The sequence below is a fragment of the Saccoglossus kowalevskii genome, chromosome 7, assembly GCF_978046115.1.
Source record: "Saccoglossus kowalevskii chromosome 7, keSacKowa6.1, whole genome shotgun sequence".
In the NCBI taxonomy this organism is placed as follows: Eukaryota; Metazoa; Hemichordata; class Enteropneusta; family Harrimaniidae; genus Saccoglossus; species Saccoglossus kowalevskii.
Genome location: NC_140647.1, coordinates 17,651,340 through 17,669,023, shown reverse-complemented (window position 1 = coordinate 17,669,023; position 17,684 = coordinate 17,651,340). Strand labels below are relative to the sequence as shown.

Sequence of the window (17,684 nt, the reverse complement as noted above, 5' to 3'; positions counted from 1 at the left end):
TTGATCCCAGCTAAATGCCAGTGGTATGTTGAGTTTTTAGAATATTGGTTATGCCTTCTACGGCGTAGAAAAGTTTTGTACCAATCTCGCATGCGATGCAAGAATGTTTGTAAACCAAAATATAGCATGGGTTTGTATAGCATATAGTATCGAATAGTGTTAAATGTTATCACAGTATAAAGAGACGTTTTATGCAATATATATACTTGATTGTGGCGAATACACATGATAACTCAATGAGTGAACATCTAGATAGCCCATCGATATATTGTTGTAGTGTATAATTAAATCCGATACAAGTTATACATTCGTTCTTTTCATGGAATGGAGATTCACAGAGGGATGCCAGGACTATTCAGGCACACTGACCATCAAGTTATAAATTTCACTTAAAATATTGTGGTTCTCTGAAATTGTCTTTGAAGAATACTACGAGGGGCGTTCAATAAGTAATGCCCGTGACCCATTTCCCATAGCAGGAGATTAATGAAACTTGGCACAGTTATTAGTCTTTCTCTACATAGGAACCACTCAGAGTAAGTTATGCATTTCTTCCATCGTTTGATGTAGCTCTGGACACCGTTATTGTAGAACACCCCAGGCTGGTCCTCCAACCACGTCGTGAGTTCAGAAATCAATGCTGTATCATCTGGGAAACGCTTTCCCTTCAAAAACAACTTCATGGCTGGGAAGAGATGAAAGTCAGAGGGTGCAAGGTCAGGAGGGTAAGGGGTGGGGGAGGATTTCATAGCCACACGCCCGTGCTTCTGATCTGGCGACATGCGAGTTGTGGACCGGAGCGCTGTCCTGCAGGAGGAGGATACCTTTGCTGATCTTGCCCCGCCTCTTGATTTTGCTAGCTTCTCTTAATTTCATCAAACGTGAAGCGTAATAGGCTCCTGTAATTGTGGTACCCTTTGCCAGGGAATCTGTCATCAGTACTTTGTCCTGGTCCCAGAAGACTGTGAGCATGACTTTGCCAGCGGAGGGCTGCACCCTTTCCTTCTTTGAAGGTGGTGAGTCCAAGTGCTTCCACTGCATTGACCCAAGTTTTTGAAAAACTTTGACTCATCTTCTTGGCACATCTCCAAATTCATCCCCGAGCAGCCTGGGAATCCATCTGGCAGACACCTTATGCATATGCAATTGATCGCAGATGCTGTACTAATCTTGACCTTTTGGGCTATTTTGCGAACAGTAATACGTCGATCCTCCAAAATGGCTGCCTCAACTTGACGGACAGATGCCTCATCAATGGCAGAACAGGGACGACCAGGTCTGGAAGCTGTTTTCACAGACTTCCGGCCATGTTTGAATTCACAATGCCAGCGTTTTACAAGGTCATATGATGGGGCATCATCACCATAAGTTTCTTTCATTTCATCAAAAGTCTCCTTTGGTGTGCGTCTTTTCAAATACAAAAACCGGACCACTGCGCGACACTCAACTGGCACTATTTCACACCTGACTCAGTTCAAACACCTGTAAATAAGAAACCACAATTAGTTCAGAGCTGTTGTTTGCAACATAACCCATAGAGATGTAAATCATTACACATGCAAACTTTCATCTAGATCAGAAAACTGGAAGTGGGTCAGGGTCATTATTTATTGAACGCCGCTCGTATTTGGTATTGCATTTTGAACATTAATCACAACTAGGGCATAGTTTGAAATCCTGTGCTGAACATGAATTGAACCCGTCATATTCACTTCTGACGCAGAAACTGCAGCCAACACTTATAGTTGTAACCTATATTATTATAATATTAGGTAATTGTCGGAACCCATTAATTTTTTCTTTTTTTTCCGACGGGTAAAAGACTTAGTTTGAGGCATTTACCGTGTATAAGTTTTCAAGTAGTTCGATATCCAATCACTTCTGCACGACCGACTTCTTGCATTTTGCAAACATTTCAACAACTGCGTTTTTAATTTCGTATTGTTATAATTGCAGTTGGATAATTTGAAAATGTGTTCTAGTTATTATGATCCCCTATGGCAAATCAGATGGAGTAGGACATGTCTTGATGGTAATTGTTAAACAATAACCCATGCGTCTTTGATATATGTAAGTGATTCCTTTCAGACGTCATAGAAAGTTATAATTGTACACACATACATATATGCAAGCGTTCGGGACGCCACAGTATGTACCATTACAATAATTTCATTAATAGTGTGTTCACTTTATTTTTTGATATTTATGATTCTCTGCCACATTCACTGTCCCAAAAAAGTCAGTTCGAAAGGGCGTGCAGTGAAAATCGTCCCTCAGTGATTCTAATCACCACACAAACACATTTAAAACATAATGCTCAATTCACGTAATGATTATAACATATAAGATTATGTATGTATTATACAAACAACATTTATTCGTATACAAGAAAACTAATTTAGAAGATTACCAAATACTATAAACCACGTGTCATATCGGTAAGATATTGTCGAAGACGGCGATTTTTTTCTTTATCTGCTGAATGGTATGATCTTAATCTGCCTAAATTCTCATCTATTAAGGAATGCACCTCGGCAAATGACTTCGCGGCAACTCCCAGGGGGTTACCTCAAATATAAGTATGTATGCATTTGTGTCGCTAAAATAGGTTCCCCCTTTTCGCTAAAATGTCCGGTAGGGGGTTCTCTTTTGAGCAAAAGTGTCTTTGCAGTGGGTCTACCAAGAACCCCAGGTGCCCCCATCGAATCTGTATTACACGCATTCAGAGTTAGAGCGACTCGTTTGTATCATTTGTATACAGGAGAATTTGAACTTTTGATGGTGGGTACAGTACAAACTACGGGGGAAGCAGAGTAACACAGTCTGGCAAGTCAGATGAAGTAGTACGTGTCGTGATGTTAAATGTTTCAATAATTTACGATAAATGTAATTGATCCGTTTCATTACGTCATATGATGCGAATACCTGATAGCTAACCGTGTAATATGACATATATATATAATGTATATTTGGAAATAATAGTAACCGGATCCTATGGCTAACTTATTAAGGCTTATATATAAGCTCATTTCATATCTGTGTATTCAATGTGTTCAGATTAAAACCACAAAGTTGCAACGATTCTCCGACAGAAGTTTATTGTTTATACGTCCACGTGGTAAGTACAATGTTTATGCATGTGCACGTATGCAAGAACCTGGCACTATGTTGGTTTTATGGCCACGTGACAACTCGTCTACAAACTTAATTTCCTATTTTTCAGATTTCGATATCATCTTTTTATATGTTTGCAATGCACATTCTACTCTTCCTTATCTGCTGTATCGCTACTTTGTTCATGAGATCGGCGGCAGTACAAGAAGACGTCTGCTTCTTAGGAACCACGGAGTTGGTGATCAATCGGGTATTTGTGAACGATGACACAGGGATCACCATGTACTGCACTGGTAGGGTAATCGTGAACAAATGCGAAGGGCTATGTTTTACTACTGCCACGCCGAGTAGGAGGAACGGCTTCAAGTTAGAAAGGGTAAGCGTGGGTAAAGAAATTTATTAAATAGTAAAATGTGACCGAGAGGTAAATATAATTACTGGTATGTAAATAATCGTAAATAATCAGCGTGCACTATTTCGCATTACTCCCAGTTGTGGGTGGTTCATTGTAATAGTTTAAAAGATACCAATCCCTTCCATAACACGCGTAATTACACTTCCGCTGATTTGTAAGCTTTCAACAACATTCATTTATGATCTCTTTGTTGATTCTTACTCGAAAGATTTATTACCAAACTGAAGGTCGTTTTATTTTCTGAGTAAAGTCACACATTATTGTATAATTCGTATCACATGCATACTGCGCGTAACTCCATAGTGTGACGTAATACAGACCGGAATCGTCAACAAGCGTATATTCATATCGCATATAATACGCGCAATGGTATCTCCGTGGTTAGTTTCAGCAATTATAGTACCATTTACAACACGCCATCGTTTTTCGTAATGTGGAAACATACATCCCATGGATATACTATAATGAATATTCATTATGTCGAAACTATCCGATAAATCGGATATATCCAAAATTTAAGTTTAATGATCAAGTTTTGTCAAACTTGTCGCCAGATATTGAATTGTCTTATTTTCGATTGTTGTCAGACATGTTTCGGACTTTTCCTATACGACTTGTGTTCAGCGATCCATGGTCTGATATTTAATTTCCACTCTACACGCCACGTATTTGTGACAAGACAAGAAAAAAAAGAACTGAATGTTAATATTCCAATTCCTACACCAACAAATTATTGCACTGGCGAAATTTTCACTCATAATAGAAATGTTCAATGTGTAGCACATTCTGAATAAAACAAATCAGCATTTCCATGGAGATTTTAAACCACAACCAAAACCTGAAATGATTTTTCATATCTGAATTTCCCATTTTCTACTTTTTTTTGTTAGTTATAGAGTAGCCACAGCAACCGATTAATTTATCATAGTTTGCAAGGAGAAATCGTGAGGTATTATTAAGTAAATATGCGAAGAAAACATTTATAAACAAACTAAAATGGAATACCAAATTGCTGATTTCCAGCTATGTATGTATCGTAAGCCAAAATGACAATGGGGTCTCATGTTTTCCTGTATACGATTCCACTTAATCGCACACTACCATTCATATGCCAGTTTACTGTGAATAAAAATACACATTACTGCTATCAAATCATGATACTTTTGTCACATGGCATACCGTGAGATAATTGACGTCATGCAGAGTAAACCCATATATTCAGTGACGTTAAGATGTGATGCACCGCCCGGGGATGTGAACCATGGTGGGTCTACACTCATGCATTAATCTCGCATATTGCGTTTTAAAAATACAGGACAATTATTCGTTCCTAATGACAACCAGATATCATCGATGTAGTTCCATGTCTTGGCGACCATGATCCATCTGTTAGTGGACATCTACTAAATAATCAACATAATTTCTGTGAACTTTTATCTTGTTGTTTATAATTAATATTTAATCCGCTGTATGTAAGAACAAAATGTGAACCATTTCTGTCTCATTATTTTGTTGGGTTTCTCTTATTTTGTAGAGTTTAAATTCTGTTTACCATTCAAAGATCTACGACATTATGTAGCGGACTAGTATATACACATCTACAAACTAGTGTGTTACGTTCGTGTGCCCAACCCTCATATAAATACACACACCATACATAAATACATGCATACGTATACCTCTACACATATATATGTCTAGTGTCATTGATAGAATCGTCAAATCAAATGAGCCACTGTAATCGTCTGTAACACCTTCATGTCTTCACAGAGTTGTAAATGTTGTCGAGAAACGACACGAACCACTAAACAAGTTCAATTGGATACCTGCTTCGAAGACGAGAACCAGATGACACGAATGGCTGGTGTGACTCATTCATTGTATGTAGAAGAACCCAAAACATGTGCCTGCCAACAATGCGGCATCTAAGTAATAATATAATATTTACTTACATATGCTAGAAACCTGGCAGTTCACTCTGTATATTCGATATAACATATACACTGTACAACAGATTTATATAACTAAATAAAAATCGCTAATTATAGTACATTGAGTTAATATTTAAAAATTGTTATTAAACACTGTATGTCGAATATGATTTATCATTACCTGAAAATGCTGCTAGTGTGGCGAATATACGAGCAATGAAACAATGCAATTCGCTACTACGCACGAGCACTGTTTTTTTGGTACGTACAATCACTGCACATGCGTATTAATGTTTTATCAGTTTCCACCTAACGAAAACTGCTGCGTGTGCTATAAAAACAACATGTTTAGTTTACGAAAACTCACAACAATATTAACAAATATATATCTTCGTCCATCTTTGAAGGAGCTGGAATTTTAATAAATTTGAATAAATGATACTCTGTCTGTTATTTCATCTAAAACGTATATATTTACTATATATATTTTCTCGAAATTCTTGATACTCTGAAACATACGTAGTCATAGTCCCTCATTTACGCACGAGTCAATTGACACACTAATTGTTGGACCTCGTCCAATCAGTGCACTGGATGTCAAACAGTGACTTTAACTTTACCGATGAAACCGCTCAATAAACCAAACCATTAGATAAAAAAAATGCGATAACCATAATTCATTACCAGCTTGTTCCTAGTTAAGTGTCCACGATGCTCACCGATACTGTCGCTGATTACTGGAATTTGAAGTTCTCGTATTCACTTAGTTTGTGAAAATAACTTTTGATCGAACAATTTGTGGCAAGAATATGTCGACGTTTGTCAGGCAGTTCTATTGTGTGTTTTTAATGAAGGAAACGAATTGTCTTAAACAGTGAAAGTGAACGCATCTCCGGTGGATTAGTAATTGGGATCGAAATCGACACTAAGTTGAACAGGCATAACCCGTTCAAAACTAAAGTATAATTATGGTGGTAACCTAAGAGATCATTTTTCTGTGATAAAAGTGTTTTTTCTCTAATTTGTCAACAACTATCATCACACTAAATACCGTTCATATCTAGCATGATTACGTAATGCTAGATTCACGTATAATTACGTAATGTTAGATTGACGTATCACCACTTCTCGCTGGTTCAATCTAAATCAACCGTCCTACCATGGCCGCAATTTCCCCATTTTTCGCCCCGCAATTTTTAAATACAATTTTCCGTTTCTACTGGTTTCTAAATTAAATCACGATCATATTACATATAATATAATATAATAGTATAATTGAATCCAACTACTCGTTGTAAAATCACGCATTTTCCGAGACAAAGCCTTCAACGTTTGAATTCTTTTTTCCCCGCAAATGTTAGCTGTGTGCAGTGGCAAATTAAAAAAGTCTGCGTTGGAACAACAACAACGTGGAAATAGAACATGTTAAACTGTGTCAATAATAACCACAAAATAATATTTTTTTTCTTGATTGTAAACATCTATGACATCGAACAAGTTACTCGTCTTACGATCGACGCTAGATATACACTACGGTGTGGTCGTGCGTGGAGGATGTAAGGAAGAATAAGGAAGTGCTTTTCAAAATGATTAAGTTAATTTAAAAGAACTCACAGCAGCTGCGCAGTTTTGTCTACGTCTAGTTATGGTTCAATAGGGCATGGTCTGAAATGAATCTTGTCATTGCCAAATGAAACTAATTCTGTGCTTTTATCTGAATAACAAAGAATCGTATTGCGACAACAACAGAATGCATTAACTTAATTAGGATTCATTATAATTCATTAAGTAATTACACGAAACAATTAGAAGTATTTTTTACTCACTGACGTCTAAGTTTGTTAATTATCACTCTGATTGCACTGATATACTCTTGATAATAACGTATAGTACGAAATTGTTTATTTAATTGCTTCAGTATTGACACAAACTTTGCATATGAATTATACTAATTATAATATAGCCAAGAAACCCCAGGTTTCTTAGTTAAACAAAAATAGGTCATGGTGCTGGTAAACAAATTAAAACAAATTATCGCAGAAACAAAACAAAAGTTTCATTTAATAGTCATTCATTATTTTCCGTCCTGTTTTGGGCGATAGGTTTTTTCGGTTAAAAATTCAGTAGTTTTACTGAGCGTTGTCTTGTACATTGACCCCGATATACAATTAACGATATACAAATTTCAACTTATATCATTTAATTAAGTTCGCTGCAAGGAAGACAAATTATAATCTGCTGATTTACAGTATAATTAATTTAAACGATAATCTTTGTAATGTTTGTGACCATAAATAGGATAGTGTAAGACTACTTCTTATACATGTCACTTAATTTATTGTATGTCACTTAGAAACAAACACGATATAGATATGTCACTTCGACACATTACTGTATCCAAGTTCAAGGTGGGATATATACTATGTACTTCTATATTCGTGTCTTAGCCATGGCAGTCTATAATTACACTTCACTGAATCGTAAAATGAATCGTGTTCGTGGATTTATGCGTGTACCCCTGCGTAACGTGAATTACAATACGGCCGTTCATTCCCGTAATACAAATTATTAACGTTGATAATATAACATACATCACACTCTCCCTCGCAGCGTTGCATCAAATTCATCAGCGCCTACAATTATCCGGGCAACATCAGCGAGAGGAGTTTTAATTTCGATAGTACAGCATTTTAAAACACCGGGAGGCCTTGTTTACATGTCATTATTGCCTTTACTCCAATGCCGTATACGAAGATATGCAAATTAGTTTGACAAGGGCGCTTATTCGTTGAATGAGCGAAGTCTTAGCAAACATCGCAAAACGACTCCTACTCCATAGAACGGATGTTGGCACTGATGGGAATAGGATGATAAGATTAATTATGGAAAAGTATATGCCGTCATTCACGGGTTGATGTGATCATCGTTTCAATTCATCTTAATAGTGGCGTCATTTGAAGTATATTCTATCCTTAAGGTAAGTACATTTTAAGTATATTTACCGATTGTTCGACATACATACATCCGTCTAAACGGAACCATCGTTTCCTCCTCGGAAACATTAATATCACGTAAAGAGTAGGAGGCATTCAGTCAGATTTGTTCTAAATGTTAAATATAGTTTTGCCTCGATTCGTTATTTATATATTTGTTAGGTTGAGGGAATTGTACAAAGCAGTCTACTTAAAATATTGTTATATTAAGTTTTGTAGTGAAAGAATATACATTTTCCCATATAGTTCGGCGAATGTTTCAAAATTCTTTTTTCAAGAGACATTACAATATTTGAATGTAGTTGTTACTACAATATCATGTGCTATATAGACATGTGAACTAATTGGAACACATTGGTGGAATTTGTGAGAAAAGTTGTGTATGATCAAATGATAAAGAAGAGACAACTCGTCAAAATAGTATCTAAGCGTGAACATCGGTCGTAACGCGAGTGTATCATCTACAGTATTAGAATGGTCAACTAAATATGCATGTGACCTCGCCATTGTACACTCAATATACGCACGTGTCAAGTAAGAAATTGACATGTATTAACATACATAGTGTCACTGATTGCATGTATACTGTTTGGTCATACTTGTTTGCAACGCCGACGAATGTCGGAGTAAAATTAAATTCCTTACATAGCCATCATGTCAGAGGCGATCTATTAACGATCAAATAAAACACTTTTTCGTTCTGTGATAATGAGAAGTACAGTGACACTCGAAACAGAACCCAAGCTATACATGTGCTCCTTCAGAACCAGTCAATTGCCGGTCACAATCTGACAATAACACATGAAACCTGTGAAGTATCCTACGTTTTTTTTTTCCAGTTTGTTTTTATTGCCAAATTCTCGCATCTTAAAAAAAACAACAGCTATCTATCATACATGTCCCTAATGCTTTCGCACTCATACAGAAACACAAGTAAAAAAACAGTAAATACTCGGCTCCGTTTTACATGGATATACCACAATTAATGTCAATGTGAATTAGTTCCTTCATAACTTTGATATAAACACCCCTTGACAAGTATGACATTTGCCCCACTGTACGCGTCTTACATGTGATACTAAATTTAAATACAGCCTGACATTAGATTTTAACAGCTTTGACACACTTTTTTGTTTCACTGTGTTTCGCTTCCTGTCTTCACTTGAAATATAACGATTTTGTGTTTTTGAGATGAGATGAAACGAGATAACAGTGATAATCAGATTACTACGAATTATGGTGAAACAAAAGAAACATGCCTTATCCGGTGAAATCCGCTTGGGCGTCTCAATTATAGTTGAGTCTGAACTCCCTGTGATTGGCTAGGGCGTTGCCTGTTAGAAACTAAGAACGACAGAGTAGGGTATTTCGGCTGCTGCTAAAAGCATTCTGAGTAACACCATCGGAAATATGTATCGATGTCCCGGAGATCGAATTAATGTATCGATTACGACCTTTAAAATAGCGTGTTCGTACCACCACGTGATGCATAGTTTGGCAACGGTGACGACTACGTCATATGACGATATTAATCATTAGTCGTTTTAGCGTCAAACCACACCATCCAACAATGTCAGAGGCGTTTATTTTCATTCGCATTCTCTAAAATTGCAGGTGGCTCATCAGCGAAAATCCCCTATAATATTCTGAAATATTGAAACCAGCATTCCTTCTTTTAGATTTTTAGTGAATTAGAGCGAATCATCAGGAAAAAAATGTCAATATAATCAATGGTCCTACTACAAAAGATGACTAGTAATTGGTTTCTACTGAATAACTATTTTGAGAAAGATATTTTGTCACCCGGTCAAGTAATTATATACATGACGTGACTCACGCGACTGACATCTGTCACAGAATATTACCCACAGAAATTGAATGAAATTCCTAAAGATAATGCACGTACTAAACATTAGGAGACACGTATACCACTGTGCAACAGTACTAAAGGTCGATTTTAGGAGTCCAAATATTTTTTTGATTCTGAAAGTAAAAGGGTATTACTCACATGCGATAACTTCCGCCGGGGAAAATCATTTCCGCCCTCTGTTACTTCCACGAATTGTAATTTATAATTGTTAACGATCTTCATTTTTGACTAAAAGTCATGTTTTAAGGAGGTTCGGGTGGAATTGATGATTATTTCCCATCTTATTCATGTTTCATGAATATGGGTTAATCTTTTCACAACCAGACTTTCTCGACTAAATATCTCTTTTTTCTCATATTCTTCAATATTCCGGGAAATAAGCCCTAATTTTGAAACGAAACAATTTGGGCAAATTTTAAATTTTTACTCAAAATGATTGGCTATTTTTGTCACAATCTTTTAAAGGAAAGTGCAGACTATAAATGGGACTATTTTGTGAATTTGTGATGAACAGAGAGAGCTAGTAGTGACAAGGTTTATGGGATTAGGGTACCGAAATTTCACAGACAAATAATTCCGAAACGTCATGAAAAATGCCAGTTGCATTTTTTCACCCGTTTCTATGCCGATATTTTTCATATCATACAATTTTGCTAACTGAGCAATAGACAAAGTAGTCACATATTATTGTTAACACGAATCTTAATATTGTAAAACATTTACAATAATGACATTCAATTGTCAGTGTGATAAATAGTTTTCGAGTCAGAAATAATATTTGAAGCAGTTTTCCACATGCATTTGAATGTAAATACACAGTACATAGTGTGGCATATTCGGCATTATTGTGAAACCAACCCCAATGTGTCCAATGCGACTCACCTTTATGAGTAAAACACGAATATTTTACCAAGTCTTTTTATTCGTTATGACCTGCACAGGTTTTCTATGCCTACGAGAATACATTTCAAATTGCCTCTCATTGCCTACATTGCACTTACCTAAGTGAACCTCTCAACCTGTATGAACCTACTCGTAACCTTCACTCCAAATCACACTTACTGTTTCAAGCTATGCCGATCGACTTATCTTTTGGGAATCCTTCCCTTCAGAATTTTGTCCTCAAATTATGGAATAAACTCCCATTTGAGTTGCATTACATTTATTACAATGTGTACGCGCATGTCAACAGAATAATTCTCTGTGTTGACGTGGAATACAATGTGTGCATAACATTAGAATGTCAGCTGAGGTGTTAGTTTTGTTGGTGAGTATCTCTTTGCAGCAATTCTCTGACTTAATAATTTAAAGCTGTGTATATTCATATATGCGATGAGCTAAAACTTTGTATGAACCACCAAAAGTTCCAAGGTGTGAAGAGCTAAAACTATGAATGTATTGCCATAATGTTCACATGGTGACGAGCTAAAACTTTGTAATAAACGCCAAAATGTTTCAAAGTGTGATGAGCAAAAACTTCGTATGAACCGCCAAAACGTTCAAAATTGTGTTGAGCTAAAACTTTGAATTAACAACCAAAATGTTAAAAATGGTGATGAGCTAAAACTTTGAATTAACAATCAAAATGTTCAAAATGGTGATGAGCTAAAACTTTGTATTAACAACCAAAAGTTCAAAATGGTGATGAAATAAAACTATGTATTAACAACCAAAAGTGTGAACCAAAAGTTCCAAAGTGTGATAAGCTAAAACTTTGTATTAACAACCAAAATGTTCAAAATGGTGATAAGCTAAAACTACGTATTAACAACCAAAATGTCCCAAAGTGTGGTGAGCTAAAACTTTGTATTAACACCAAAATGTTCCAAAGTGTGATGAGCTAAAACTTTGTATTAACAACCAAAATGTTCCAAAGTGTGATAAGCTAAAACTTTGTATTAACACCAAAATGTTCCAAAGTGTGATAAGCTCAAACTTTGTATTAACAACCAAAATGTTCAAAATGGTGATAAGCTAAAACTTTGTATTAACACCAAAATGTTCCAAAGTGTGGTGAGCTAAAACTTTGTATTAACACCAAAATGTTCAAAATGGTGACAAGCTAAAACTTTGTATTAACAACCAAAATGTTCAAAATGGTGATAAGCTAAAACTTTGTATTAACACCAAAATGTTCCAAAGTGTGGTGAGCTAAAACTTTGTATGAACACCAAAATGTTCCAAAGTGTGATAAGCTAAAACTTTGTATTAACAACCAAAATGTTCAAAATGGTGATAAGCTAAAACTTTGTATGAACCACCAAAATGTTCCAAAGTGTGGTGAGCTAAAACTTTGTATTAACAACCAAAATGTTCAAAATGGTGATAAGCTAAAACTTTGTATTAACACCAAAATGTTCCAAAGTGTGGTGAGCTAAAACTTTGTATGAACACCAAAATGTTCCAAAGTGTGGTGAGCTAAAACTTTGTATTAACAACCAAAATGTTCCAAAGTGTGATAAGCTAAAACTTTGTATTAACAACCAAAATGTTCAAAATGGTGATAAGCTAAAACTTTGTATTAACACCAAAATGTTCCAAAGTGTGGTGAGCTAAAACTTTGTATTAAACACCAAAATGTTCCAAAGTGTGATAAGCTAAAACTTTGTATTAACACCAAAATGTTCCAAAGTGTGATGAGCTAAAACTTTGTATTAACAACCAAAATGTTCCAAAGTGTGATAAGCTAAAACTTTGTATTAACACCAAAATGTTCCAAAGTGTGATAAGCTAAAACTTTGTATTAACAACCAAAATGTTCCAAAGTGTGGTGAGCTAAAACTTTGTATTAACACCAAAATGTTCCAAAGTGTTATGAGCTAAAACTTTGTATTAACACCAAAATGTTCCAAAGTGTGGTGAGCTAAAACTTTGTATTAACAACCAAAATGTTCCAAAGTGTGGTGAGCTAAAACTTTGTATTAACAACCAAAATGTTCCAAAGTGTGGTGAGCTAAAACTTTGTATTAACACCAAAATGTTCCAAAGTGTGATGAGCTAAAACTTTGTATTAACAACCAAAATGTTCCAAAGTGTGGTGAGCTAAAACTTTGTATAAACACCAAAATGTTCCAAAGTGTGATAAGCTAAAACTTTGTATTAACACCAAAATGTTCCAAAGTGTGATGAGCTAAAACTTTGTATTAACAACCAAAATGTTCCAAAGTGTGGTGAGCTAAAACTTTGTATTAACACCAAAATGTTCCAAAGTGTGATAAGCTAAAACTTTGTATGAATCGCCAAAATGTTCAAATTGGTGAAGAGCTAAAGCTATGTACTATGTATGTAAGTCATATAATCAGATATATGTAACTTCACAAGATTAACCATGGTTAATTTTTCGTTGCTATCGTAACCTTATTTACGACAGTGTTGTTAATGAGACCGTTATTGCATTACTGAACGTATGATTCAATCACCAAATCAGTAGAACATAGTTGTAATACTCCGACTTTGACGGGATAATACTGAATTTTGATACATGGCATGGATGGGCATTATGAAGTTCAACACATATGTTGCCTGGCAACACAGATGAGGCAACCCTTGTATTGAGTGAAATAAAACATTCTTTTTCATGCATACTAAAACATATTTTTTTGTTTTTTAATTCGAATAGAAGTTCATTTTGACTTTGCTAATTCTATGTTCGGCTGAAATATTTAAAAACAAAAAAATCGAAACTTCTAATGTTACCTTATTCGTTATTGGGCGCCGAGATTTCGTTGAAATCAAGAGAGCCGCGGGACTTTTTTTCCTTCGAATAGCGATCCATACACTGACTAGCGTCTACTCCTCCTCAGGCAATAAAATCTAGGGTATTTGGAATAGTGGACGTGATTACGATAGAAAATGAATCTATATTCCGGAGCTCCTCAGCTCTTACGCTCCTAACGATTTTGGCAGCCATTTTGTGAAACAGATAAATTGGATATTACATACTAACAACCTCTTCGCCAAATTAATTGTTACAACGATAGCTTCATGTGTTCGTGAATTAATGAATACCTTTTTGATACGTTCTTTTGATGTTTGTGTTTGCATATTATATTACTGGCGTGAATGTGAATAACAAATCACTACAACACTCAGATTGCGCGATCTGTTATTGATTAGTGTGTTATTATCGATTACTGCTAGTGTTTTGCTTCACAAGCCAGTTTTGACGTTACATCAGATGCGACAAAAATAATTTAAAAAATCTTACTTTTTCCACCACAACGCAATACTGTTCTGAAAGTTATAGAGATACTAAAAGAGATACTGTTTAATATGTAGAGTTTGTACTTGGAAGATGCATTTCCAATTTCCGATCTGTGTTGTGTTAAAAAATAAATCTTTACAAGAACGGACAGGCAAGATCCTGCACAGGAAACGAACTTGTCCGCCTTTTGACGTATTTGTTACTGGATCGACTCAATGCACACGAATGCATATAATCATACTACTAGGAATTAATTAAATAATTTAATGTGACACCCACACATGTCATAATAACGCAATATCCGTTGATTTTCTGTATTGATTCCTATTCCTCTTACCAACACTGTGAGTGCTATTGGTAACGTGAAACATTGATTTCGCTTTGGCTTTACACTGTGCGTATAATATTAATATAAACCACCAGAACTATTTGCATGCAATGACGTACGTGCATTATTGTGTAAAAAGTGCTGAGCACATTACTAATCTATTGTAGTCAATTCCGTTTTTCACTCTGAACTCACTCTACTTTGTTTTGGGCTCAGGTATAATTGACTCCAGACCAGAAGTGCGAAAGATACGTTGTACATATATTGTAGGATTGAAACGGAGAGGACATCATCTTATCAGTTTACGGTCACTGTAAATACCAGTACTACATAATAGGTAAGTATATTCAAAGGTATATGTATATATAGCTATATTTATTTTAACGGCGGACGTAAAGACGTATGTAAAAATGAGTGTGTGTTTGTGACGTTTTCATATACCACGAGCATTTAATATATGTATATAGTAGTTTATTCATATCATTTTGCTATTAAGCTTTGAGTCCCAGTTTAACCACATGATATTGCTCAATTAGTTATTAGTATGTTTATGAATTTATGTTTTGTAGCTAAGTTATGAATGAAAATTATTTTTATTTTATCTTAGAGTTATATAATCAATCACCATGAGGAAAGTTAGTTGGAAGTTGTATTGTTTACTGAGTTTTATTGTTGTTACCGTGGCAACATCTGGCTGTAACAAGCGTATGGTTAGATACCACCTATCCCACCCAGGATGTATACCAGTATTGCGGTCCGCCTACGGTTGCCGAGGAACGTGTTCGTCGTACTCTTTAATTTCGGCCGAAGATCCTTTCCAGATGCAACGCTCCTGCAAATGCTGCGAAGCCATAGAAGAGCGGTTTGTTGGTGTGAGATTGCGATGCCCACGTCTTGACAAACCGTTTAAAAATGTATACGCCAAGTCCGCTATCGAATGCTTGTGTCGTCCATGTGGACAGATATCGGAATATTCCGAAATTAAAGCTCCATGAGCAGGTCACTTGAACTTAATTTATTATATATATATATTAGTGACATTTTCGCATGAATACTGGAGGATAAGAAAACATACAATTTCAAAGAAGACTATAACAATGCGTAAATACTGACACATTGTGATCGGGTTATTACGATCAATTGCGATACATTGAAATTCTATTTATTCTACCATACACTGTGCTGTTCATTGTTCATTTTTATGTATTTTATTAATCACTTATATTATAAGCACTTCAATTATGTATTCTCATTTAACTTAGCTGCACTGTACCGATATATGTTTATATACCATACCTATACACTGATACAAATATCACAACTCGGATATAACTTCGATATACCTTTGTATGTCCATATAGTTACGTAAAATAGAATCTTAATTTTCTGAAACTTGAAACTGCATGCTAGCCGATCGATACCTGGTATCTCAGATCTAAATTTCAATGTAGAATAATTGCGACACATGCGTTATTTAAAATAGATGTTTACATGAGGTGATCAGGGCTGATTCCAATATTATTTATACATTATAGAAGAAACATTTTTGAAAAATATAACATGTCTTTGGTTTAACAATATTGATATTAGTCTGTATGTACAGAGTGGTCGTGGAGACAGGTCTAACGGTATAATAAATAATGTTGACTTATTAAATTGTGTACAACCATACAGACCCCGTAAAAGAAGGATATGAAACAGCGTAGTGTGGTTTCACTGGGTCAGTTTCATAACCTTTACTCAAGGGTATGTTTTACATGTTTGTTGGTAATACAAGCTGGGATTTCGAGCTAATCGCCTAAAATCGTGAGTTTCTCTTCGGAATCTCCCTTGGTTTCATGTATGAGATAACACACGAAATTTATAATGTAAATATTTGTATCTAAAACCATTTCTGTTATAAAATTCAAAGAAAGATAAACTTGAATTGTATCTTTAATAGTCGTATGGTTCTCAACCAATACTTGAATCTTCAACAGTCGTGAAACATTTTTACGATCCTCAATCGTTGCTATTCATGAAACTAAGACTAAGACTGTGTTAACTGCGTTTTCATTCAGCTTCCAGTTATATCTTGTAATTTCCTTAGCTATTAACTAGAATTTCTGAATTATTTAAATTGGAATTTCCGAAATTGGATATATACATCTACAGCAATAAAACATAAAGCAATGTAACAAAATACATTGTGTCCCTCTCAATATCTTAGTCGTCCACACAATTTCAGACACAGCATGGAATCGATAGTTTGTAATGCCTTGGGGTAAAAACAGAGATAGCCACGTTTTTATTTCTCGTCACATCCCCAATAATACAGTCTCACTCGTTCCGAAATGCTGAGAAGTGTTACATTAATGGGAGTTGGTAAACTCTGTCAATCAGAATTGAGTAGGCAGATATGGTACAATTAGATGATAAGGATTGCAGAAGCAATCTCAAAAAACAACTTTTCTCTATTCACATTTGTAATTCAGTTTCACATCGAATGATTGTACAATATTTATGGATCTTCGTTATAAGTTGTTCACAAAGCATAACATTAAATGAAACCCTAGTATGAGGAGATTTAAATCAATACATACGCATACTTCGGTCACTAGATGATAAGCTTAGGAGTTGGAGGTAAACTTGATCCTGGGTAATATGTGACAATCTTAGTATGAATATTATCTTTATTGAATCTGTTTACAACTTTTTATTAATTGACAATTGCATTTAATCTTTTAATAGTTCTCACAATATATACATTCAATATCCGCATAATATATATACATTTATGTTTTTACAAATTATGTTCAATCATAATTGGTTGTTAATATGTTTTAATAG

The 17,684-nt window shown here is 35.2% G+C and overlaps 2 protein-coding genes across 2 annotated transcripts; both read left to right on the top strand.

Annotated features, from left to right (window-relative positions):
* The first annotated feature begins 3,044 nt into the window (after positions 1-3,044).
* On the top strand, positions 3,045-5,579 carry LOC144348117 (partner of bursicon-like). The gene is made up of 3 exons (XM_078007613.2): positions 3,045-3,118; positions 3,224-3,490; positions 5,300-5,579. The coding sequence occupies exons 2-3, from the start codon at positions 3,245-3,247 to the stop codon at positions 5,456-5,458; spliced, it is 405 nt and encodes a 134-aa protein (XP_077863739.2). The 5' UTR covers positions 3,045-3,118; positions 3,224-3,244; the 3' UTR covers positions 5,459-5,579.
* Positions 5,580-15,481: 9,902 nt separating this feature from the next.
* LOC102806313 (bursicon-like) lies at positions 15,482-15,850 on the top strand. Its single transcript, XM_006814035.1, has one exon. The coding sequence runs from the start codon at positions 15,482-15,484 to the stop codon at positions 15,848-15,850; it is 369 nt and encodes a 122-aa protein (XP_006814098.1).
* Positions 15,851-17,684: the final 1,834 nt, after the last annotated feature.

Bases quoted from the DNA above. Each gene is read 5' to 3' on its own strand.
- LOC144348117 (XM_078007613.2), top strand. From the start codon at position 3,245: ATGTTTGCAATGCACATTCTACTCTTCCTTATCTGCTGTATCGCTACT. The intron at 3,491-5,299 runs GTAAGCGTGGGT...ATGTCTTCACAG, and splicing joins ACGGCTTCAAGTTAGAAAGG to AGTTGTAAATGTTGTCGAGA.
- LOC102806313 (XM_006814035.1), top strand. From the start codon at position 15,482: ATGAGGAAAGTTAGTTGGAAGTTGTATTGTTTACTGAGTTTTATTGTT.